Below are 25,120 nucleotides of genomic sequence, written 5' to 3'. Positions count from 1 at the left end.
ATCGCCTTCTCCACCCCGCATACTGAAGCCAGAATAAGCCACGACTTCGTGTGCCCCACTCGAGGGCCGCCTGACGCCAGGGTTTCTCCCGCATCGGCCATCAGAGGACCGTCGCCCTAAGCAGCTCCCGCGGGATTCTGGGAAGGGTAGTTCATCAGGGAGTCTGACATGCGCAGAGGCATCCGTGGGGCCGGGGCAGCGTCTCCACCAACGTGCGGATGCAGGTGGGGAGCAAGCTTCGCGTGGGAAGCCGACCCGAGGTCCAAGCCTCCAGTTGCCAGGTCCTTGAGGGCCCGACTGTCTAGTGACATTCTTCACTTGCCCTCCCCATTTTGGGCCCATTTTGGCCTGAAGAGTGGCTCCGAGCAGTCAGGGATTTAGGCCACCGAGAGGTAAAGGGGCTCGAGAATCTGGCGGCAGCCTATAGGGCTGCAGGGCTTGGGACGGGTTTCGAAGCAGCGGAGGCGGGGTTAGGGCGTGGCCAGGGGCCGAGTCAGCGCAATGATTGGCTGCAGTAGGCGGGGAAGGGAGGTGGTTATTAGAGAATTTAGCCCATGGGGCCGGCCTGGGCAGAACCCGCTGATGCTCGTTTTGAGAACCCTTAAACCGAGTATCATTCTTGAGTCCACTGGAGAAACGGTCTCAGAGAGGGCAGTGGACCCTCAGGTTCAGTAATTCATTAGAAGGGCTCACAAAACTCAGCAAAGCTGCTATACTTGGTTGCATTTATTACAGCTAAAAATAGAGATTAAAATCAGCCATGGGAAAAGATGCAAAGGATGGAGTCTAGGAGAGACTAAGCGTGAGCTTCCAGGTGTCCTCTGCCAGTAGAGTCATATGGAGAGCACTTAATGCACTCAACAATAACGTGTGACAACACACAAAGTGTTGCCAGAGAAGCTCACCACGCCTTGGTACGTAGGGTTATGAGGTTGGTTATGTTGACAAGGCTGATCACCCTGACTGACCTTAGTCTCCAGCCCTTCCAGAGGTCAAGCTGGAATTTAGCTGGGGTATCAGTTCCGACGAGGGGTCCCCACCTCTGAAATGTTGGGGAGACCTTGGCCCTAGAAGACTCTGCTGCTTCTTTATACCTTGACCTCGTTTGAGCTTGTCTTCGCACCAGCCTCAGAGGTGCTGGGTTTTGCCATCTTAACCTTGCTTGGTTTAGGCTCCTGTAGCTCATTTCTTTTTCCAGTCACATTTTTTTCCTTTACTCGGAGACAGGATCTTGTTCTGTCGCCCAAGCTGGAGTACAGTGGCATGATCACAGCTTCCTGCAGCCTCAACCTCCCAGGCTTGTGATTCTCCCACTTCAGTCTCCCTAGTAGCTTGAGTGCAGGCGTGTGCCACCACACCCAGCTGTAATTTTTGTAGACACAGGGTTTCACCATGCTGCCCAGGCTGGTCTCAAACTAAGCTCAAGCAATCCACCTATCTCAGCCTCCCAGAGTGCTGGGATTACAGGCATGAGCCACCACACCCAGCCTACCACACAAACTTTAAAAATGTAGTACTTTATGTAAATGTTTTTAAATTGCGGTAAAAATATACAATTTGCCATTTTAATCATTTTTAAGTGATCAGTGGTCACCACCCAGCTAATTTGCATACTTCTCTTGTAGAGACAGGGTTTCATCATGTTCAGGCTGGTCTCGAACTCCTGGGCTCAAGTCATCTTCCCACCTAGGCCTCCCAAAGTGCTGGGATTACAGGCATGAGCCACCACACTCGGCCGGATCAGCTCACTTTATCAAAAAAAATGACAACTTTCTATTACTACCATGAGCAGGAAACTAGTATCTCTTGTCACTTGTCACTAAAGGAAAAAGGCGGGGACAAAAATTAAAGTACTAAGCAAAGTTATGTGTATTATTGGATGCTAACTAGAAACACTCCCCAAGCCTGGGGCCTGACGTGTCTGTGAAGAGTGAACTGCAGGCTGCCTGTGCTCTCTCCTTGATGACTTAGGCTCACACACAGACTGAAAAGTGTTGTTTGATGATGCATCTGAGGACCAGGTGAACTTGTGTGCCTCCTCAGTGGCGCATGCCCCGCCCAGACAGCGGGAAAACAGACTGAGCTGTTTCTTACTGGCCAATGATCACCATCAGAAGCCCTCCTCCACAAAGACGTGAGGCCTGGCAGGCAGGGACTGATGCGTGGCTGCATGGCAGCAGGCTGAGAGAAGGAATCAATGCTTTTAGATTCAAAACTTTAATCAGAGAACCAACAAATATGCACACATGGAGGGCGTTTCTACCATGGCCTGCAGCAACACAGGTGACTGATTTATAGACTGTCCCCCACCCCCAATGGCTGCCAGTTTTCCAGAGTCCCCATTGTATTCCAGCCATGCAACACTTTGTCCACTCTTTTGGTATGTAACATGCCCATCTCCCAGACAAGACAGAGCTCCAGAGGACGGGAACCATGTGCAAGAAGTTAAATGTTGCAGCCATTTGAAAAACAGCATAAGGGCCCAATGGTTAGCCAACAGGTTCCCAGTTTCAACTAAGTTTAACAAACTTAACCAGCAGAACTCCAGGTGCAAGACTTGAAGAGCCCAAGGGTACAGAGCACTTACCCCCTAACCATTTGAAGCACCTAAAATCTGAAAGGCATTGAAAGTATGTGGCCAGTGCTTTTCATAAGACTACTGTGTCAGCAAATGTGACTGAGCCACTTAGTGGTAGGGCACAGACGCCCAGAGCTGACAAGACACTGTCAGGAGGGAACTGGTTGTGTGGCTCCATCTCACTGGACTCTCCAACACTCCTTGGTGATCCCAGAACTCCCTGTGACATGAGGGAATGGGGCATTTTTAAGATGTCACTTGTCAACTAACAGCAATCGTCTATGAAAATGGGTTCATTCATTTCTCTGATTCCAGAAGCTTCAGAGTAGTAGCAGTGCATAGTGTATTGATACCACCCGCCCCCGAGCCTAGCATATTGCCTGGTGAGCGGCTGTCTTGGATAAATAGTGAATGATGACATCCCAGCGGTCACTTCCACACACCACAGGTTTGACCCCCAAGCATGTCTTCCATATGGGTTGTTTCATATGCGGTTAACACCTTGATCAACACAGCTTTCCTGAATGAATCCAGCTGTGTTTTGGTGTCAACTCCCATGACAAATTGGGTGTCTTACTGCATAGCCAACACTGTTAAACGGAGGAAGGTCATGGGAAGAGGAAGCATGTGTTTGTGGGATAGGGAGTCCTCTCTGAGCGAGACGCTTGGGAGGTTAGGAGTGGAAGGTTGTAGCTAGTTGAGGTTAGGAGTTTACATGTTCTTTTTGGCTTTCTGGGGGTTAAGAAAAAAAAAAAAAACAGGAAAGAGAGATAAAGGGACAAAAAAGGCCAGGCATTTAAGAAGAGTAAGGTGCTGGAGAAAAACTTCAAAAAAGGAAAACTTAAATTAAAAGCGATACATTGTAAGAACATTAACTACAGTAAACACAGATTACTAATTCCTTTCTTATAACACGAGTATATTTGTGCTATGGCTGATGTGTATTTGTGGCTTACACTTGGTGAGTCCTCATGTGCTGGCCATCAGTTCTAAGTGCTCCACATTTATGTATTTAATCCTCAGAAAAGCCCTCTGAGGTAGGTGATGCCCATTTTACAGATGAGGACACCGAGGCCCTGAGAGATTTTTCTGACTTTCCCAAGGTCACTTAGGTAGTAGATGGCAGAGGTGGAACTTAACTCAGGTAGACTGGCTCCAGAGCCTACCTCTGTATCCTGACGTTGTACAGCTTCTCCATTTTTGTGTTTTCACTGTTGTAATGAAACATGTTCACAAACTTTCTAATCAATCTTTAGATGTATTTATTTGGAGAGAAACTTGCAATAGGATGGATGGTTTCCAACTTTCCACATCGGATGAAGTCTCATATTCTGGGACTCTGCTGCCACCCAATGGCTACAGGTAGTATTGCTGCTTGTTGTGTACACGCTGATGGCGGGTGAGGCTCGAGTGGCACCGAAAGGCTTTCTGGCAACGTTGACACTGATAAAGTGTCTCCTGGGTGTGAACTCTCAGATGCTGGTTGAGATGGGCACTGAGGCCAAAAGCTTTGCCACACACATTACAGGAGTAAGGCTTCTCGCCAGTGTGAATTCTCTGGTGCTGTGTTAGATTTGCTTTCTGGGCAAAGGCTTTCCCACATTCACCACATATATAGGGCTTCTCCCCAGTATGAACTCTCCGGTGAATAGAAAGGCATGAGCTCTGGGTGAAGGCTTTCCCGCACTCCTGACAAACATAAGGCTTTTCTCCAGTGTGAATTCTCTGGTGGCGGACAAGCTCCGCACTCAGGCCGAAGGCTTTCCCGCAGTAGTCACATACATAGGGCTTCTCACCTGAGTGAATTCTCTGATGCTTAGAAAGGCACGAGCTCTGACGGAACGTTTTCCCGCATTCATTACACACCAAGGGCTTCTTTCTGGCATGAGTTCGCTCATGCTGAACAAGGTAGTTTCGCTGGGTGAAGACTCTGTCACACTTACTACATTTAAAGGGATTCCCTCCAGCATGAATTAACTGATGTTTTGAGAGGTGTGCACTTTGGCTGAAGGTCTTTCCGCATTCGTTACATTTAAAAGGGTGCTCCTTTGTGTGGGAGGACTGAAGTTTGAGAAGGGAGGCACTGCTGATGGCTTTCCCTTGCTCACCCCATTTATACAGCCTCACTCTAGAGTGGATTCTTTGATGGTGAATGAGCTGAGTACTTTGGCCAAAGGCTCTCCCACACTGGTCACACTCAAAGGGCTTCACCCCGCTGGTGTGAATCCTCTCATGCTGAGTTAGGTATTTGCCGCAGCTAAAGGTTTTCTCACATTGGTTACACTTAAAGCACTTCTCTTTCTGTTGTGGGTTCTGATCCAAGATCTTCCCACTCACAACAAATCCTTGTTTTTCTCTTGTGTGAACACTCTGGTGGCACTTCAGCGTTGAGCTGCAGATGAAGCGTTCTCCGCACTCCTGGCATTCATACGGGGTTTTGACAGTGTGCATTTTCTGGTGTTGCACAAGGTGACTGTTATCGCTGAAAGTCTCCTTGCATTCAGCACAGCGATAGGGCTTTTCTGCAGTGTGAATGGCCTGATGTCGCATCAGATGTGAGGGCCGGCTGAAACTCTTGATGCATGCCTGACATTTGTGGGGTCTGTAGCCTGTATGAATTCGCCGATGTTCATTAAGGTGAGTGTGCCGGCGGAAGGCCTTCCCACACTCACTGCATTTGTAAGGCTTCTCTCCACTGTGAACCCTCTGATGGATCTTTAGGGTAGAGTTATGGCTGAAGGATTTCCCACATTCGTTACACTTATAAGGCTTCTCTCCAGTATGAAGAGCCTGGTGTTCAATGAGCAGCGAACTCTGCCGAAAAGTCTTCCCGCACTCCCGACACTCAGAGGTAGTTTTTGCAGTGTGAGTTTTCTGATGTTGGATGAGGTGTTTTCTCAAGCTGAAGGTCGCCTGGCACTTGGAACATTCATAGCGTTTCCGAGTGTGGGTCTTCTGGTGCCGAATAAGATGAAAGATCCGGGTGAAAGCCTTGCCGCATTCGTTACAGTTGTAGGACTTACTGTCTGTGTGAGTTTTCTGATGCTCACCAGGCTGTGTGTCATGACTGGGTGGGTCGTCACTGTATTGACTCTTACATGGTTTTTCTCCAGTGTGAGTTTTCTGATGCCACAGATTTGTACTCTGACTAAAAGTTGTCCCATATTCATTACATACATAGAATTTGTAGCCCGTGTGAGTTTTCGGATACACAGAAAAGGAAGCATTCTGGTCAAAACCTTGCTCACACTCTTGATGGACAGTGGGTTTCTCCCCAGTATGAGTAATCCAGTGCTGGGTAAGATGGTAACTCCCACTGAAGCTTTTCCCACATTCACTACATTTATATGGTTTCTCCCCTTCCTGAACAGAATCCTGCTGGCTGTGGTCCAAGTAGGAGTCAAACGCACCCCTATGTTCCTTAGACTCAGCTGGTGTGAGGGTCTTTTCAGAAACATTATGTATCATGGAATCTTCTCCCGTGGAAAGGGTGGACACAGGACTGAGGCCTCTCTTTAATTCATAACTCTTGCATTCCGTGGGACCTTCCCCATTGGTGGCAACATCAGACCTCAGAAGACTTTCTGGATCGCCTAGCAAACCATCTAACCAGGTGTCCTCTACACAGGCTTCTCCGAAATTGGAGTTCCAGAAGCCATCCTTGGATAACATCTCTATAATCTCCTGGGAGAATCCTTCTTCCAAGAAATCCTCCATCAGAGGAGAGTTCTTGGTCTCAGTCGCATCTGAAAGAGTAAGTGCAAATGTCTCCTGTTCACCAAGGGTGAGAACACAGACAAGAGCAAGTAGGGGTGATGGATCTTGAGTCCAGCCTATCCATTAAGGGACCCAAAGGGGTGACCCATGTGGAACTAGCATCACAGAAAACAGAGAGAGCCCATTCCCAGGAGGGTCAACAGGGGAGCTGGGAAACCATAGGGGTTCAACAAGGAGGGAGATCCGACCATTACCTTCACACCTAGGTGACTGACCAAGTTCCCTAAAAAGTCGCCTGGACTCACCTGCTTCTACTCTCCACTCTATCCTGCACTGTCACCAAAATCTTCCTCCCCATATCCTGCATCCTCTATACCAGACAACACCCCACTCCCCTGACTCCACCATCCATCCAGTTCTCCATGCTAGAATCCTAGGAGTCAACCTCCTCCCTACCTCTCCCTCAACTTGGCACTATTTTCATTTGGTCTCTATCGAAATGTCTCAACTCCCTTCCTCTCCTCTCTTTATCACTGACTCCATCTGACACCAGGCTGCTCATTGGTCTCCTGTCTCTGTCTGTCTGTCTCTCTCTCCAGTCTTCCACGCTAGCCCTAAAGGGTTTTTTAATAAATGGATCTGGGCCGGGCGCGGTGGCTCAAGCCTGTAATCCCAGCACTTTGGGAGGCCGAGGTGGGTGGATCACGAGGTCAGGAGATCGAGACTATCCTGGCTAACATGGTGAAACCCCGTCTCTACTAAAAATACAAAAAACTAGCCGGGCGTGGTGGTGGGCGCCTGTAGTCCCAGCTACTTGGGAGGCTGAGGCGGGAGAATGGCGTGAACCTGGGAGGCGGAGCTTGCAGTGAGCCGAGATCACGCCACTGCACTCCAGCCTGGGAGACACAGCGAGACTCCGTCTCAAAAAAAAAAAAAAAAAAAAAAAAAAAAAAATGGATCTGACTATATCACTCCTCTGATTAAACCCTTCCAGGGCTTCCTGCCTGGAGAAGAGAAATGAGTGTATCAGCCCAGCGCTCTTTGTGCTGACCTCATAGAACTCTTGCGGTTCCCTAAATCTACCAGACTTTCTCCTCTGTGCTTTTAATGGTCCCTCATGCTGGATGGCACTTCCTGGGCTAACTCCTCTAAGTCTTTTAATACCCAGCTTGAGTATCACCCTCCTCTGAAAGGCTTCCCTGACAACCCCATCCCCATTCTGCTTTAAGTCCCCTGCCCTATATTCTCTGAAAAACAGCTGAGCACTTACCATCCTCCACCTTGACAAGTTATGAAAGGGTCTGACCCCTGACCCTTACCAGAAGGTAAGCTCTTTAACGGGGACCTTCCACTGCTCATCCATCCACTGCCACAGCGGCAGCCACGGGACAGATTCACAGACAGTAAATCCCATTCATGGCATGCTTACTCACAGGCAGGAGTGCCTCAGGCACTCTCTTACACTCGACAACCTCCCATAAGGTAGGCACGTTTCTGCTTCTTAAAGCTAAGTGAACAGCAGAATGAGGATTTGAACCCCTCTGACCCCATATATATATCTTTTTTTTTTTTTTTTTTTTTTGGAGATTGAGTCTTGCTCTGTTGCCCAGGCTAAAGTGCTGCACGATCTCAGCTCAATGCAACCTCTGCCTCCCGGGTTCAAGTGATTCTCCTGCCTCAGCCTCCTGAGTAGCTGGGACTGCAGGCGCCTACTACCACGCCCAGCTAATTTTTGTGTTTTTAGTAGAGACGGAGTTTCAGCATGTTGGTCAGTCTGGTCTCGAACTCCTGACCTCAAGTGATCTGCCTGCCTTGCCCTCCCAAAGTGCTGGGATTACAGGTATGAGCCACCATGCCTGGCCCCCATATTCTTAACTACCAAGCTGTATGCTCTCTGGGATCCTTCACAAAACATGAATGTCACTGCTCTGCTGTATGCTCTCCAGTCTCCCCATCTCTCCTCTCCTCCATCATCATACCTTTTCCAGCCTGTCCCTTCTGCAGTTCTTGGCTCACCATCTGAGTATCTATGAGACTGCTTAAGTCTCTCCACCTGGAATTAAAACTTGCAAATGAAAGCCTTCTGAAATCACACCTTGTTCTGAATTGTCACCTCTGCCTCTGCTCATCTCTCCCAGATATCCAGCTCACTCTCCTCACCACACCGGTGCTCATGTTGTTCCCCCTGCCTCAAATGCACCGACAGACATGTAATAGGCACCCCTTATGTGCCAAGCATGATGTCAGGAGCTGGGAATACAGGGTGAATCAGCTAAGCCCTGCTTCCAAGAGAGGCACACCGTTAAAGGGGAAAGACGCTTACGTGGTAACTGCAACTCGAGTGTCACTACTAGAGGATATGGAGGTACATTTGTTAGTAAAGGCACGGCTACCCATGCTTGGAAACAGCCACTATGCTGAGGTGACAGAAACAGAAAGCAGAGGTTGTGAGAGCCTGTGCATGGGTTAGTCACCTACGAGGGACACTGATGTGCTGAACAGGAGGCTGCAGAGGCCTCAGGTACACGAGCTTGAGTGTGGTGAGCCAAGAAGGGAGCTACAGACTGACTGGGTTGGGTACAGCCTGAGACTCCTGTGGTCTCTGGCTCGGGGCCCTGCTTCTCATGCAGATAAAGAAACAAGGAGAGAAGCCTCCCATGCCAGGCGAGGCAGCTGCCTCTGCTTTCTCCTACTGGGGATGTCTCTACCATGGGAAACACCCCAGGAATCCTCACCACCTAACCTGATCCACCTGGAGGAACCCTGGCTTGGGAGATGGCAGGGCAGATGCTCTCGGCAGCATTCAGGCCTAGGCTTAAGTTACTCCCTAATGTGGCCATTTGCTGTGCCCCAGGGATAGGAAGGAAAAATGGACCTGAAGGAAAGGAGGTAAAAGAAGTAGAATGAGGGTCAACACACCCAGGGAGCACAAGGCAGGAAAGTAGAGACCAACTCAGAGAGTGGAGGGCGTCTCCTTGTTGAGTGTGGAAGAAGAGGAGCTGCGGAGAGGCACCAGGATAGCCCTGTGCTGAAGGGCAAGGTGGAGAGACACCAGAGTGAGGGACTATAAAAATGTCCGGATCGCCCCCAGCTCCCAGGATGAGGGGGTGGAAGCCGGCGAGTGGCGAGTGAAGTCCTGAAGCTGAGCGTTGTAATGTCTGGGTAGACCTGTGGGAGAGCTGGCGGCAGCCCCAGGATGGAGGTCTGGAGGACAGAAGGTACACAGGGGGCCCCTCTCCATCCACTCACCAGGGCCCATTGCTTCTGGGCTTCCTCCTGGCAGAGGCTCCAGATCTTCACCGCCATCTGGGTGGGAGGTCAGGTTGGGTCTTGGGGGGTCTGCAGGGAGAGAACAGCATTGTCATCTAACCAGGACATGGAGGGTCATCCAGACACTCAGTGAGAACCTCCTGGCTCTCCTGACTTTTCTATGCTTTATCCTGCACATGGTTCCTGTGGGCCAGGTGCTGCCTGGGCGCCTCTGGGGATGCCTGTCCTGTAGGGTTCCCAGTCCAGTGATAGAGAGGGAACCAAACAATCACAATCCAGGGTGATCAAAGCTGTGACAGCTGGGGCTGGGGACACAAGGACTTGTGACAGCTCTTTAATGGGCAGAATCTGCCAGGTGGAGAGGCACGCACTTCCTTAGCCATTCATGATTCACTCACTGAGCCATGGGCCACACAACGCCTGAGGCCTCCATGGGCCAAGGACAGAAGATGTCAGGGTCCCAGGGTCCAAGCAGTCCTGAGCCCTACCCTCCACAAGCTTCCCCAAGTAAGGGACCAGAGTCACCATCCAGGAGGGATACAGGCTACAGCGGAGAAAACGCCACTGCTGGCTTTGAAGACTGAGAGGCCATGAGTCAAGCAATACAGGTGACCTCCAGAAGCTGGCAACGGGCCAGGAGAGGACTGCATGTGCTGGAGCCTCCAGAAGGAACATGGCCCTGCCAACACCTCGCCTCCAGCCCAGCCACATGCATTTGGAACTCCTGGCCTCCAGGACTGTAACATAATACAAGCGTGCTGGTGGAAGCCACTGCGTTTGTGCTATGTGTAACAGCAGCAATAGGACACGGATACACTACTCATACATACACGCAAATGGGTGAAGGGGCAGTCGAGGTAAACACACTTCTTACTGTGGGCTGTAGTTTAAAAATTCAAAACGACACTGAGGTAGGACCTCTCATTACATGCTTCTTAGCACACACTGGTCAGTCTGGAGAAAGTCTGCCCCAATGTGATGAGATTCTATCAAATGACAGTTTCCACAGTGTGTTATCTTTTACTGCTTTCATCTTTTGAAGTAAATTATTTTCCTGGTTCTTCAAAAAGAAAGAACTGAGGCAACAGAGAGGCAAAATGAGCTAATGAGGTGACACTGATGGGGAGCTGGGGTGATGTGGCCTTGGGGCTGCACAGACCTTAGCTGGAGTCTGGGCCCTGCTGCTCTCTCACTGTGTGACACTGGTGTGCAGAAGAGGGCGACACAGCAGGCTGGCTGCTCTCCTGGGAAAGGTCTGCTGGCAAGGCTGGATTTCAGGCAGGTACCCCATGTCTCCAGAACAGGAGAGACACGCTCCCTGGACCTAAACTCTGCAAACACTGTGGCTTACACCTGCTTTCCTCCTGGGAGTCTGCAGTTTTGGTATGTGCCAGGCAAAGGGGACCACGTGACCAGACCCCAGTAAAAACCCTGGCCCTGAGTCTCTGATGAGCTTCCCTGGTGGACAGCATTCACACAAGATATCACATTCTACAATATTGCTGGGGGAATTAAGCATGTCCCATGTGACTCCCCTGAGAGAGAATTCTGGAAGTTTGTGCCTGGCTCCCTTGGACTTTGCCCCATGTACCTCCTCCCTTTGCTGACTGCTCTGACTCTTTTCACTGTAGTCAGTCTTAGCCATGAGTCTGACCACAGGCTGAGTCCTGGGAATCCTAGTCAATCACTGGAGCTGTGGGTGTCCTGGGGACACTGGCACAGCTGGGAAGGTGACTGCCTCTCTTTCAACCTCAGTTTCAGACCATTCAGCACAAGAGGGACAACCCAGCTTCCTCGTGGGGTGACTGGAGGATTGAACGAGCAAGTCCGAAGAGCTGCTACTCAATCGTTCCATTAATTTAGAGCTGTCCGCTGGGCCCTGGAGCAGGAACTGTTTGTTCCAAACACTGGGGACACTGGGGACACCTGTCCTCACACGGCTCCCGCTCTGATGATAAAATGGTAGTTAGAACGTGATGGAGCGATGGCCAAGATGAGCAGGAGAGGAGATATGGAGTTCTCACAGGGTCCCAGGTCAGATTGAAGAAGGTAAGCCCTGAGAGCCACTTAGGCAGAGGGGAGGGCAACAGGAAGACCCTGAAGTCTCAGCTTGAAGAATGACTGACTACAAGCAGGAAAGTGGTGAAGACGAGGCTGGGGAGGCAGATGGGGCCAGAGCAGGGTTTCCCAGGCTTAGCACTACTGACACTGGCATAGGCCAGTCCTTGGTTGTGGGGCTCTCCTGTGCACAGCAGGATGTGTGGCAGCCTCCCCGGGTTCCACCGGCTAGATGTTAGCAGCACGCTGCTGGCCCAAGAAGTAACAATCAAAAATGTCTCCACACATTGCCAATGTCTCCTTGGCCAGCTGAGAACTGCTGGGCTAGGTCATGCGGATTCAGAGGAGCCCAGGATTTCACCCTGTGGCTGGGGGAGAGCACAGGTGATCACCAAGCAGGACAGTGAGTAGGCCCCTGGGGATAGGGAACACTCACCCAGCAGAAGGAGGTCCTGGCAGTTGTCCAACGCTGTGTCCCAGAACACGTCCCCCTGCTCCAGCCCGAGCTGCTCCCAATCTTCCAAGGTGAAGTCCATGCCGACGTCCTTGAGGGTCACAAATTCCTGAAACACAATACACTATTGGTCACTCAGAGGCTGGGGTCAGGGAGGAGCCCAACAGCTCACTCAGGGCACCCCCAGCCCTCAATCTGCCAGGCCTTTGGCAAAAACCATCCCATCCTCAGCCTCACAAGAATCTTGAGACGTAAGAGACTGGAAACCCCTGTATTTTGTAGGCAAAGAAAAGGAGTCTTGACCAGAGGACAGAATGTCAACCAAGGTTAACACAGGTGAGACGGAACCCAGGTCTGTCTGGTCCTAAAAATCTTATTTATTTCACACTTTTGCTTTTTTTTTAGTGTTCATTCAAGATTTTATTTTGTAAATTTTCAAACATACATACAAGTAGAGAGATGTATATAATTAACAACCATGAACCCATCACCAGGGGTCATCTGATTTCACCTGTGAATACTTCAGTATGAGCAGTAACTCCTTACTTAGTTAGAACACCTAGACCACATTCGAAATCTGTATACAGATTAGGCTGACGTCTCAGTGGTGTCCCTTCTTTTTTTTTTGAGACAAAGTCTCACTCCATTGCCCAGGCTGGAGTGCAATGCCACGATCTCGGCTCACAGCAACCTCTGCCTCTCGGGTTCAAGCGATTCTCCTGCCTCAGCCTCCTGAGTAGCTGGGATTACAGGTGCACACCACCACGCCCAGCTAATTTTAATTTTGCATTTTTAAGTAGAGACAGGATTTCACCATGTGAGCAAGGCTAGTCTCGAACTCCTGACCTCGTGATCTGCCTGTCTCAGCCTCCCAAAGTGCTGGGATTACAGGCATAAGACACCGTGCCCAGCCTAGTGGTGTGTCTTTATAGCTAGCTTGTCTCAATCAGAATCCAGGGGAGCCCATACCCTGCATGTAACTGATGTGGCTCTGAGGTTGTAAAATCTACAGCTGTACCCCTGTGCCTTCTTCATCCTCCATGCTCCTGATTTGAGATCCCACGTTCTGAATGTGGCGAGCTGCTTCTATGCAGTATCACCTGGCTGCTCCTCTGGCTGCGCATTTCCTGTGAGCTGGTCAGGGGAGCAGAGGCCTGACTGAGTCAGTACAGCCTCTGGGGGAAAGACCCACTCACAGGTGGTACCAGGTCCACTTTAGGCCCCATGACTACCTAAGGCTCTTATCTGGTTGTCCAACTTTTAGTGATGCCATCTTTCATTTTAAAACTTTCCTAGTTAATAGGTGTTTATTATTATTTATGTGTATGTGTGCGTGTATATAGTGTATATTTATACATCATATGATGTATATATAATATAGATATGTATTCTATATAATTTTACTTCATATATAATTATATATTTTTATATATTATAATTTACATATGCACCTGTAGTCCCAGCTACTCAGGAGGCTGAGGTGAGAGTATCACAGGAGCCCAAGGAAGTCAAGGCTACAGTGAGCTGTGATCGCATCACTGCACTCCAGCCTGGGTGACAGTGAGACCCTGCCTAAAAAAAAGAAAAATTTTTCTATTATTTGGCTAGTCAGTGGAAGAGTTCATATAGGACAGGTAGGGTAAATGCTTGACTCTCCTTTTATTTGCTAGTTTTCACTATAAGGAATCGGTTTCTTTCTATCATTTATAAATTATGGTAATTTATAAATCTGGTAATTTGTAAATTTTATATATAACTTATTATATATATTATGTATATGTAGAGAGAGAGAGAAACAGAGAGTCTCACAGTGTTGCCCAGTCTGGAGTGCAGTGCCACGATTATAGCCTCGACCTCCTGGGCTCAAGCAATCCTCCTGCCTCAGCCTCCAAGTAGCCAGAACTATAGGCATGTGCCACCAGACCCAGCTAATTTTTTGTTTGTTTGTTTGTTTGTTTGGTAGAGTAGGAGTCTTGCCATGTTGCCCAGGCTGGTCTAGAACTCTTGGCCTCAAGCGATCCTCCTGCCCCTGCCTCCTCAAGTGTTGGGATTACAGGCATGAGCCACTGTACCTAGCCAGTTAATGGGTGTTTAGGATAAAAATTCAAATGCTTGAGAAGTACCGACGATAAAACGTGAAAGCCTGCCCCCACACACCCCATCTCTAGGTGAAACCATGACTGCTGTCTCTCTTCCAAATCTCCATCAACGTGGGCACAGGCACATATGCGCACGTGCACACACAGCACATTTTAAGGAAGAATGAAAACCACCTCTCTTTAGTTGTTTGGCTTTGAGGTTTGGCCCTACTGCCTTCACTTATGAGTGACTACTGGCGAGTAAGCTGCATGTCTCTTGTGGCCCCAATTCCTGCTCCCCTAGTGAAATGGGACCAATGAGTCCCATCTCATCAGGGCTGCTACAGGAAGCAACTGAAATACTGCTGGGAGGTGACTGCACAGTACTTAGCACAAAGCAAGAGCTCCACAAGGGGGCAATTCCACTCTGGCTCACACTGCCCAGCCCAACCCTCCAGGCATCTGACTGCAAAGGCCCTTCTTTGGCCAAGAGCATTCTGCATGCCGGCAATGGTTCAATGCTTTAGGTGCAGTGAGTCACTAAACTGCCTGACTCCTTTCTGAGGCAGGATTATCCCCAATTTATAGAAAACAAAATCAAGGCCCAAATAGCCACTTTCTCCAAGTCACACAGTGTATTAGTCCATCTTCTGTTGCTGTAACTGGGTCATCTATAAAGAAAGGAAATTTATTTCCTATAGTTCTAGAGGCTGTGAAATAATAAATTTGTGTTGTTTTTAAGCCCCCAGGTTTGTGTGATTTGTTACAGCAGCAGCAAGATCCTGAAACAGTCGTCCCAATGTGATGCTAAGCAGGAATTGGGTAGACGAGCCACGGGGATCCTGTTTCTACTTACAACAGATCCCGTCCATCCTCTGCTCCAAACACTCCAATGGCCTCCGAATTCGTCGCATTTAAAGACAAAGGCCATACAATGATCTCCAGGGCCCTAAAGATCAGGCCCCAGCTATCCCTCAGGGCTTACCTTCTCCCCCTTTCCTGCACATCCACTCTGCTCCAGCCCCACCTGCTTCCTTGCTGCTCCCCGAACACACCTGCCAGCTCCCATCTTACAGTCAAGATTGTGTCCCTCAGTTCTCTGCTTAAATGCCTCTTCTCCATGAGGCCTTCTCTGACCCCTCTATATAAAACAAATCCACCCCAGGTCTCCCTATCCCTTTCTTCCGTAATCGTTAATACTGCCTGCATTCTGTGATTTACTTCATGCATTTTACTGTGTGGTATGGGTTGAACTGTAACCCTCCAAAAAGATACAATGAAGTTCTAATCCCCAGTACCTCACAATTTGCCCTTATTTGGAAATGGGGTCTTTACAGAGGTGATCAAGCTGAGATGAGGTCACCAGGGTGGGTCCTAATCCAACATGACTGAAGTTGTTATAAACAGGAGAAATGGGGACAAAAAGACAAACACAGGCTGAGGGAAAACAATGTGAAGATACGAGGAGAACATCCTGGGAAGGTGAAGGCAGAGATTGGGGTGATGCCTCTCTAGGCCAAGCAACACTGAAGCTGGTCAGCAAACTGCCAAAAGATAGGGGAGAGGCCTGGCTTGCAGCCTCAGAAGGATCCAGCCCTGCCAACACCCTGATCTCAGACTTCTGGCCTCCAGGACTGCGAGACCATCCATTTCTGTTGTTTTCAGCCACCCAGTGTGTGGTACTTTGTGACAGCAGCCCTAGCAAGCTTATACACTGTCACTCGCAATAACGCGAGCTTCATGAGGACAGGAACCACCTAAACTGTTTCCCTAGTCCAGACTTATAACAAAGCCCACACATGGCAGGCACAGAGTAAATACTTGTCGAAGGAGGCAAAGCAGCACGTGGTCCTGATAGCTGTTTTGGGACAAGGGAAGGAGCTCATCAACGATGGAACCCATACTAAGCGAGGTTCAAGGTGGGGACAATAAACTGAGTCCCAATCACACTTGCAGATGATGACAGCCCTACCTCTGGACTTTTGGTTATATAATTAGTAGTCTCCTGACTGCGTAAGTCGATTTCTGACACTTATAATAGAAACTGTTGCTGTCTATATCCTGTCAAGAGTACCAGTCGAGGCCGGGCGCGGTGGCTCAAGCCTGTAATCCCAGCACTTTGGGAGGCCGAGACGGGCGAATCACGAGGTCAGGAGATCGAGACCATCCTGGCTAACACGGTGAAACCCCTTCTCTACTAAAAAAATACAAAAAAAACTAGCCGGGCGAGGTGGCGGGCGCCTGTAGTCCCAGCTACTGAGGAGGCTGAGGCAGGAGAATGGCGTAAACCCGGGAGGCGGAGCTTGCAGTGAGCTGAGATCCGGCCACTGCACTCCAGCCTGGGCGACAGAGCGAGACTCCGTCTCAAAAAAAAAAAAAAAAAAAAAAAAGTACCAGTCGAGCAGTATTTTCAGCAGGAGCCAGATCACAGAGGACCTTTGAGGGGCTTCCTTTCCTCACACTCCCAGACTGTGCTGGACAAGGGCCTCTGGTCTCAGTGATGGAGGAGATGGGAAGACAGGGGCGGACTTGATGCCTGAGGCACTGGGGAGCCACAGGAAAGTGACAAGGTCAGAGCACATATGTGGCAACCATTTACCCTGTGTGCCAGACCACACTGTGGGCACTAGGGACACGGATGTGTGTCAGACCTGGTTCCTGGCCTCATGGAGCTCATGGTCTGATGAAGAGACATGAGGGAGGTAGGACTGTGGCACAGGGAGGTATCGAGGGTTGTGTGGGCCAGAGGAAGGAGGGAGGCCATTGCCTTGAGGTCAGGGAAAGCTTCCTGGAGGGGAGGTCATTAAAGTTGGATCACTAAGGATGAACAGATATTTACCAGATAGATGGTTTCATGCATCATTCATTGATTCATTCATACATTCACCTAATACCTCATGAGGCTTCCTGAGTGCCTGGCCTGTGCTGGGCCCTGGGGACCCAGAGATGAATCCCCATCAGTTCGTGTCCCCAAGGAGCATCTAGTCTGGTCGGGATGACAGGTATGGGCAGGAACATCCATATCTAGGTGGATCTGTGCTACAGTGGAGGCAGCAGGGGGCGCTATGGAAGGTCAGAGTGGGAAAGTGCTGAGTGCCTAGGGAAGGGTTGGGGAACTGAGCCGGGTCTTAAAGGCTGTGGAGACATTACCAGATGGAAAAGGGGCAGGGGATTCCAGCAGAGGACGCAACCTGAGCAAAGGCAGGGAAGCTGCTGGAAAGTACAGAATCAAGTTTTACTACTAGGCCAAAGGGAGTACTGGTCATCTAGAGAAATGGGAGAAGATGGTGCAAAGGTGGGTAGAACCTAGAACACACAGGAAGGCTGAAAAACCTGGAATTTATCCTATAAGCAATAGGGGTTCCCAGAAGAGTACAAGCAGAAAAGAACAGCATGTGAGCTTTCCTTTAAAAAAGATCGCCTGGGGCCGGGCGCGGTGGCTCAAGCCTGTAATCCCAGCACTTTGGGAGGCCGAGGCGGGTGGATCATGAGGTCAGGAGATCGAGACTATCCTGGCTAACATGGTGAAACCCCGTCTCTACTAAAAATACAAAAAACTAGCCGGGCGAGGTGGCGGGCGCCTGTAGTCCCAACTACTTGGGAGGCTGAGGCGGAAGAATGGCGTGAACCCGGGAGGCGGAGCTTGCAGTGAGCCGAGATCACGCCACTGCACTCCAGCCTGGGAGACACAGTGAGACTCCGTCTCAAAAAAAAAAAAAAAAAAAAAAAAAAAAGATCGCCTGGGAGCCACCATGGGACAGCGAGGCCAAAACAAAGGCAGGCCAACTTTCCTGCCTTTGGGGGTGACCGATTAACACAGAGCGGCCTTCAACTCACCTCGGCCACAAAGGAAAGCCAACTTTCCTGCCTTTGGGGGTGACCAATTAAGACAGAGTGACATTCAACTCACCTCAGTCATGGCCAACTGGGCTTCAGTAGCCTCTTTTAAGCTCCTCCTCCTTCCCCTCCGTGTTCCCGGCTGGCAGGGCTGTGGGAAGCACAAGGGAGCTGTGAGAAAGTCTCCCTTCCGCCCGTGGCTGACTCGCTGTCCATGCTGCCGAGCCCCCAAAATGTCCAGGAGGAGGAAGACAAGTCCCAATGTGAGTCTCCCTGCAGGGGACAACAACAACTGTATTTACTGAAGCTACCCCAGCCCCACATCTCCCCTGTGCTTCAGAACCTACAGAACAGCTTCGCCACCACTGTTAGCACCTAACATAGTCAGTAAAAACATGTTTAGGAGATTTGGTGAGGAAAGTCTATGGCTGCAGTGGGAACTTCTGTCTTGCTCACTGCTGTGTCGCTTAGTGTACAGTAGGTGCTTTAACAGTAGGTGTAAAAGCACCTACAGTTGTTGACAGAATGAAGGTGTCTAAAGAACCAATGGAACAATGCTTCTGGGATTTCTGGTTATCATCTCTAGAATCTGAGTTCACGTAAACCAGCCTCCAAAACTGTTCCTTTTTTTTTTTTTTTTTTTTTTTTTTTTTTTTTTTTGGAGACAAGGTCTTGCTCTGCTGCCAGGCTGGAGTACTACAGCAGCACAATCTTGGCTCACTGCAGCTGTAATCTCCTGGGCTTAAGCAATCATCCAACCTCAGTCTCTCAAGTAACTGGGACTACAAGCATGTGCCACCACATCCAGCTAATCTTTTTCACTTTTTGTAGGGACAGGATCTCACTTGTTGCCCAGGTTGTTCTCAAACTCTTGACCTCAAGTAAGCCACCCTCGTCGGCCACTCAAAGTGCTAGGATTACAGGTGTGAGCCACCGCACCTGGCCGCTATCTCTACAACAGAAATATTTCAACTTGGCCAGGCGCGGTGGCTCAAGCCTGTAATCCCAGCACTTTGGGAGGCCGAGGTAGGATCACCAGGTCAGGAGATCGAGACCATCCTGGCTAACGCAGTGAAACCCCGTCTCTACTAAAAATACAAAAAATTAGCCGGGCGTGGTGACTGGCGCCTGTAGTCCCAGCTACCTGGGAGGCTGAGGCAGGAGAATGGCGTGAACCCGGGAGGCAGAGCTTGCAGTGACCCGAGGTCGCGCCACTGCTGCACTGCAGCGTGGGCGACAGAGCAAGACTCCTAAAAAAAAAAAAAAAAAAAAAAAAAAAAAAACATAGTCACTGCACCCAGTTATTTTCATGACCCATAATATGCAAAACATCGTACCACAGACATCTTTGCCCATTTGTATCCATTGCCTGGACCAAGTGGCATATATCTGCGGAGTGCTGAAAGCACAAAGCAGCACGGATCACTTAACAATGACACAAGTCCACAAATTCTTCAAACTCCAACACCAGATGTGCTTTGACATTCAACTTTTATTTTAAAAAGGTGATATGGCATATATATATGGCATATTTCATTAAAATCCCAGTGCAGGGCTGGCCGTGGTGGCTCACACCTGTAATTCCAGCACTTTGGGAGGCTGAGGCGGGCGGATCACGAAGTCAGATTGAGACCATCCTGGCTAACAAACACGGTGAAACCCCATCCCTACTAAAAATACAAAAACAAAATTAGCCAGGTGTGATGGCGGGCGCCTGTAGTCCCAGCTACTTGGGAGGCTGAGGTGAGAGAATGGTGTGAACCCAAGAGGTGGAGCTTGCAGTGAGCCGAGATTGTGCCACTGCACTCCAGCCTGGGCGACAGAGCAAGACTCGGTCTCAAAAACAGAAACAATACAAAACAAAATCTCAGCACAGTGTGGATCAGGCTGCACTTCATAATTGAACACTTTACCATTTCTAGAGAAAGGAATAATTATTCATTCTAGGTAGAATAATTTAAAGTTATATTTTAAAAAAATACCCTGTAGTAGTTCAGGTAAGGCATGAATACTAAATTTATGAAAAAAAAAAAATTTGTTCTGAGTTTTCCAGATTTTTGAGACTACAGATATGGGAATATGGTAGACCTACAATAAATGCTAATTCTACTGAACAATGAGTTTTTTTACATGTCAGAGGTTAAGCCCCAATCTATGAGTATAACTCAGTTGACAGATATTTGGTCCATAATGTTTGTTGGCAGACAGAATGTTTTGAAAGAAAATTCAAGCATGGCTCACTAGTCTCAAACTTGAAAACTGGAAAATTTCACCTAAAAATTAGGTTTCCAACTTCTGAAACACCCTAGGATTTGGCAACACTGGGTCTACATCCCACGAAGTTAGTTCACTGGAGCCCATTTAAAGCTCTCCGACCAGTGCTAGGCAAGTGGGGGATGCTTATAATCCCAGCACCTTGGGAGGCTGAAGTGGGTTCGAGACCAGCCTGGGCAACATAACAAGACCTTGTTTCTACAAAAAAATTTAAAAATAAGCAAGTTGTGGTACCACATGCCTGTAGTCCCAGCTACTTGGAAGGCTGAGGTAGGAGGATCACAAGGCTGCAGTGAGCTATGATTGTGCCACTGTACTCCAGCCTGGGTGACAGAGAAAGATCCCGCCTCCAAAAAAATAAATAAATAAATTTAAGTTTAAAAAGAGGCTGGGTGCAGTGGCTCATGCCTGTAATCCCAGCACTTTGGGAGGCCGAGGTGGGCAGATCACCTGAACTGGAGTCTGAGACCAGCCTGGTCAACATGGTGAAACCTCCGTCTCTACCAAAAATACTAAAATTAGCCGTGGTGGTGCATGGCTGTAATTCCAGTTACTTGGGAGGCTGAGGCAGGAGAATCGCTTCAACCCGAGAGGTGGAGGTTCCAGTGAGACCGCACTCCAGCCTGGGTGACAGAGCAAGACTCTGTCTCCAAAACAAACAAACAAAGAACAACAACAAAAAAAAACAAACACAACTCTCCCTTTATATGAGGCAAGTGCTCTCCAAGGCCCCGCAGCCTCACTTGGACCAATTCTCTTCTTTCCTGTATGTTATCTGCCTGGCCCTCACAGACAGCTGAGCTTGAGACCCCTGTGTGCAGTTACCAAATCACATTCTGTCCACATCTCATATACTCTTAGCCCTGGGAGGAAAGGAATGAGGGCCCAGAGGTGGAGCCCAAGGTCATCCAGCCCAGAGTGACTTAAGCCAAACAATTATCGGGCTGAAAACCTTGGGCCTGAGAGTCTTGCACCTCCTTCCAGATCATTTACCTTCTCTAAGCCTCAGTTTCCACATGTACCAAATGGAACAAATACAACAGATCCACGGTCCTTTAAATGCTCCAAAGAACGGAACTTGATTTATAAACTGACCGCAAAACTTCACCTGGATCGCCACAGGCCATGTAGGGTCTTAATATTCTGCTAAGTGTGAATATCCACACCTTGACCCATAGAAACATTTTATGACCAAGAACTGGCCCAGATTCCTCGGGGTGGGGGGGTGCTGACTAATTATAAAATACACACCCTATTAGCTTTCTAAAATTTGAAAAATTCTGATTCCCAAGATTGCCTTGTTGCCAAGGGGACCTGCACTTATGTGTCAGTGCTGCTGCAGGGATCAGGAGAGGAAAAGGGACTCCAGCAGGGCGCCTGGCACACAGAAAGTGCTCAAATACTGAAAATGTTAAGTACTTCAACTTCCCCAAGAACTCTCATCCATCCTCCAGCATGATTCTGCCTAAATCCGCCAACTTCAGGTAACTCATTCTGCCAACTTCAGGTAACTCATTTCCCTCCTTCCCCAACCAAAACCAAAATAAAACAGAATCACTCCTCTCAGGGCCGTCAGGGAGGGCTGGAAACCCCTTTAGCGGTTTTCTTTTTTCTTTTTCTTTTTGAGACAGGGTCTTGCTCTGTCGCCCAGGCTGGAGTGCAGTGGTGCCATCTCGGCTCACTGCAACCTCTGCCTCCCGGGTTCAAGCAATCCTCCCACCTCGGTCTCCCAATTAGCTACGACTACAGGCGCACGCCACCAAGCCCGGCTAATTTTTGTATTTTTTTCTTTTTTTGTAGAGACAGGGTTTCACCATGTGGCCCAGGCTAGCCTCGAAATCCTGGGCTCAAGCGATCCGCCCGCCTTGGCCTCCCAAGGTGCTTTTCTTCCTTTCTTTTTTTTTTAAGACGTAGTCTCGCTCTGTCACCCAGGCGCGATCTCGGCTCACTGCAACCTCCGCCTCCCGGGTTCAAGCGATTCTCCTGCCTCAGCCTCCCGAGTGGCTGGGATTACAGGCGCCCGCCACCATGCTCAGCTAATTTTTGTATTTTTAGTAGAGACAGGGGGCTCGAGGAACTCCTGGCCGCAAGTGATCCCCCGCCAAGGCTTCCCAAAGTGCTGGGATTACAGGAGTGATCCACTGTGCCCGGCCCTTGAGCGGTTTTCCTAACAGACTGTGAAAGACGGTTCACACCTCCACCCAGGCAACCGCCGCCCAAGACGACGCACCCTTTGCCGCAGTCGCCCCCACTTCCATTCCGTCACCTCTCAGGAAGGACCGAGCCCCCAAGTCCCTCAACCCCAGCGTGTCCGTACCTCGGGATTGTAATCGGCCGCGTCAACAGACGCAACCCCAGCCTCGAGGGAGCGGGAGATCGGGAGATTCAACTCCTCGCACACGCGCCTCTTCGCAGTAACTTTCTGCGCGCGAGAAGCTTCTCTGAGCGGCTGCACCCAGGATCCTCCGCGCCAGCGCCAAGACTCTATTTCCCAGAGGGCTGTGCGGGCGACTTCGTTCGCCTTCCCATATCCTCTCGCTTCTTCAGCCTTAGCACTCTGGGAGTAGAGTAGAAACAGAATCAGGACCAGGCGGCATCAGGGTTTGTAGTCCAGATTTTTATCTTGTTAAATAATCATCTAATTAGCTTCTTGCCTTTACTAGATGACTGGGAGTCTTCCCCTCTTCCGAAGAGCAAGCGGTAGGTTGCCATGGAAACGCGTTGAGACGGGATTTCTGAGAAAACGCGCGGAAATAAGGGGCGACGTTGAGGCGGGAGAAGTGGTAATGTGACCTCTGACTGGTGGAGAGATGCCTTACGGTGTATTCCGATTGGTTTCACACTGACACATGCGCAGTAGAACCAGAAGGCCTTTCAAAGAGGCTAGAACGGTGGGGAGGGGGATGAGCAATGACGGAATAATCCCCATTCTGTCTGGAATCAGAGGGCGGGCCTGCCGCGGAGGCCTCTGGGAAACGGAGTTCCCAGGTAGGCGAAGCCCAGGGGCCGTCGGGAAGTCCGCGGCGCGTGCGCGGACGCCACAGGCTCAGTATGCGCGCGCAGCGCTCTCCGCCCAGCGGAAGTTTTCGCGGGGCAACCGAGAAGGTGAGTCCCGGTAACTGCGGAGGATCCGAAGGGTCAGGGTGCAGAAGCCTAGAATCCCAACCCCGTCCCTAAGTAAAGAGGTGAGGGGAACCGAGGCGGAGTGGCCGTACGTCCCCCGACCCCCTAGCCGCAGCTCGGCTGGGGTGTCCGTGACGTCAGCACGACCCTTTGTGGGAGGTGGGGGCCCCTGCGGTTGGGGTTCGGAATGAGAGCGGCTCCGGGTCGCGGGATTCACTGGCTTTCTCTTGAGCTTCCGAAGCCACCTTTGGCTCCTCCGCTGTCAAACTTGGCATCTAAGTCATCCCATGGTTTCTATGGAGGATGGGGCCGAAGGGAGTCTCTGTCGCCTAGGCAACCGCCCACCTGCGTTGGGGTGGGGTCTGACCTTTAGCCTTTTTGCTGTTGTCTCCTGAAGTTTCTAGGAGGAACACTATACAGTAGTTGACACATAGCAGCTGTTCACTAAACATTTGTTGAGTAAGTCAAATAAATTAAGATAAAGACTGGCCTGAGGGTTGGAGTCTTGGGCTTTCAAGTCCTGACCTGGCCATTGCATAGGTGACTTCAGCACATCCACTTTTACTGAGTGTTTACTATATGGAAGGCTCCGTGCAACCGATATTACCCTACTATAACCGGGGCTTGAACGGTGCTAGTCTAATAGGCACTGCTCAAGCCCACGTTATTATAGCAGTGTCTAAAACAAAAATCCTGCCCAGCTAATTCACATTTTCAGGGTGGCTGGGGATGCCAGACACTAAAAAAGAAATGTTAAAGAGTATTTACAGGTCTGCAATCCTTTATCTATGACTTTAAAATCCAAAACGTTGTAAAAACTGAAAGATCTTTTTCTCTGTTTTGCAACTTACCTGGTAGCCCAACCTCACCTGGCTTTGAACTTGTTTGCTGGCAATACCCACTCTGAACTGATGTGTGACTATTTAGAATTTTTAAAGATTTTGTTGTGCAAATCATATACTTGCTTATGGAGAGTTGCCCCTGGATCTCGCCGGTGTTGTAATATGTAATAGGTTCTAAAATCCAAAAAATTTGACTGGACATGGTGGCTCCCGCCTGTAATTGCAGCACTTTAGGAGACAGAGGCGGGCGGATCACCTGGGGTCAGGAGTTCGAGACCAGCCTGGCCAACATGGTGAAACCCCGTCTCTACTAAAACTAAAAAAATTAGCCGGGCATGGTGGCATGCACCTGTAATCCCAGCTACTCAGGAGGTTGAGGCAGGGAGAATCGCTTGAACCCAGGAAGCAGAGGTTGCAAGTGAGCTGAGATCGTGCCACTGCACTCCAACCTCGGTGACATAGCAAAACTCTGTCCCAAAGGGAAAAAATAACATATATTTTTTGCCCACTATCATGTAATACATGGCAGAAGCAAGATCCAAACCCAGGCAGATTATGTCCCAAGTTTATCCTCTTAACCCCTACACAGATCTGTTTCTAAGTGGCAGGTCTTTTTTAAGGACCATCCAGCTAGATAATTCTGGCCCTGAGCTTTGAGTCTCTGGCTAGATGTCTAGACTTGCCTGAAAGATGAATGTGTGTGACACAGCTGGGGACCCCCCTGCCTTCTTGGCATGTTTTCTTCTGCAAAGGAGACAATAATTTATTCACTCAGCAAACGTAGACCCAGCATTTGCTCTGTGCCAGGCCTGTGTGAGGCTCTGGGCATACTGTGGCAAACCAGACAGGGAAAAGTCCCTGCCATTATGAAGCTTACATTCTAGTAACT

General features: G+C 49.5%; 2 protein-coding genes across 7 annotated transcripts in view; one reads left to right on the top strand and one right to left on the bottom strand.

Moving 5' to 3' along the window:
* Window positions 1-2,201: 2,201 nt before the first annotated feature.
* ZNF473 (zinc finger protein 473) lies at window positions 2,202-22,816 on the bottom strand. Of its 3 annotated transcripts, none has more exons than XM_050771455.1 (5): window positions 22,584-22,816; window positions 18,066-18,265; window positions 12,060-12,186; window positions 9,545-9,634; window positions 2,202-6,324 (listed from the first exon to the last, which is right to left on the bottom strand). In XM_050771455.1, exons 2-5 carry the CDS (start codon window positions 18,072-18,074, stop codon window positions 3,935-3,937), a joined length of 2,616 nt encoding a protein of 871 aa, XP_050627412.1. In that variant the 5' UTR covers window positions 18,075-18,265; window positions 22,584-22,816; the 3' UTR covers window positions 2,202-3,934. The 3 variants fall into 3 exon arrangements, with proteins under 3 accessions (XP_050627412.1, XP_050627413.1, XP_050627414.1); XM_050771456.1 differs by having other exon boundaries at window positions 18,066-18,143; window positions 22,584-22,779; XM_050771457.1 differs by lacking the exons at window positions 9,545-9,634; window positions 12,060-12,186; window positions 18,066-18,265; window positions 22,584-22,816 and adding an exon at window positions 8,391-9,538.
* Window positions 22,817-23,315: 499 nt separating this feature from the next.
* Window positions 23,316-25,120, top strand: part of VRK3 (VRK serine/threonine kinase 3) — a 49,520-nt gene continuing 47,715 nt past the window's right edge. For 3 of the 4 annotated variants that reach the window (XM_050771508.1, XM_050771505.1, XM_050771504.1), the window contains exon 1: window positions 23,316-23,371. Coding sequence is in view for 2 of the 4 variants with exons in the window: in XM_050771505.1 (XP_050627462.1) it covers window positions 23,318-23,371 (54 nt within the window). In the remaining 2 variants the exon portion in view is untranslated. Of the gene's footprint in view, window positions 23,452-25,120 lie in introns of all 4 variants that reach the window. The other variant, XM_050771507.1, reaches the window with a different exon arrangement.

Source organism: Macaca thibetana, chromosome 19, assembly GCF_024542745.1.
Source record: "Macaca thibetana thibetana isolate TM-01 chromosome 19, ASM2454274v1, whole genome shotgun sequence".
NCBI classification, from domain to species: Eukaryota; Metazoa; Chordata; class Mammalia; order Primates; family Cercopithecidae; genus Macaca; species Macaca thibetana.
The sequence above is the reverse complement of the archived record's forward strand: the minus strand, read 5'-3'. Positions and strand labels throughout refer to the sequence as shown.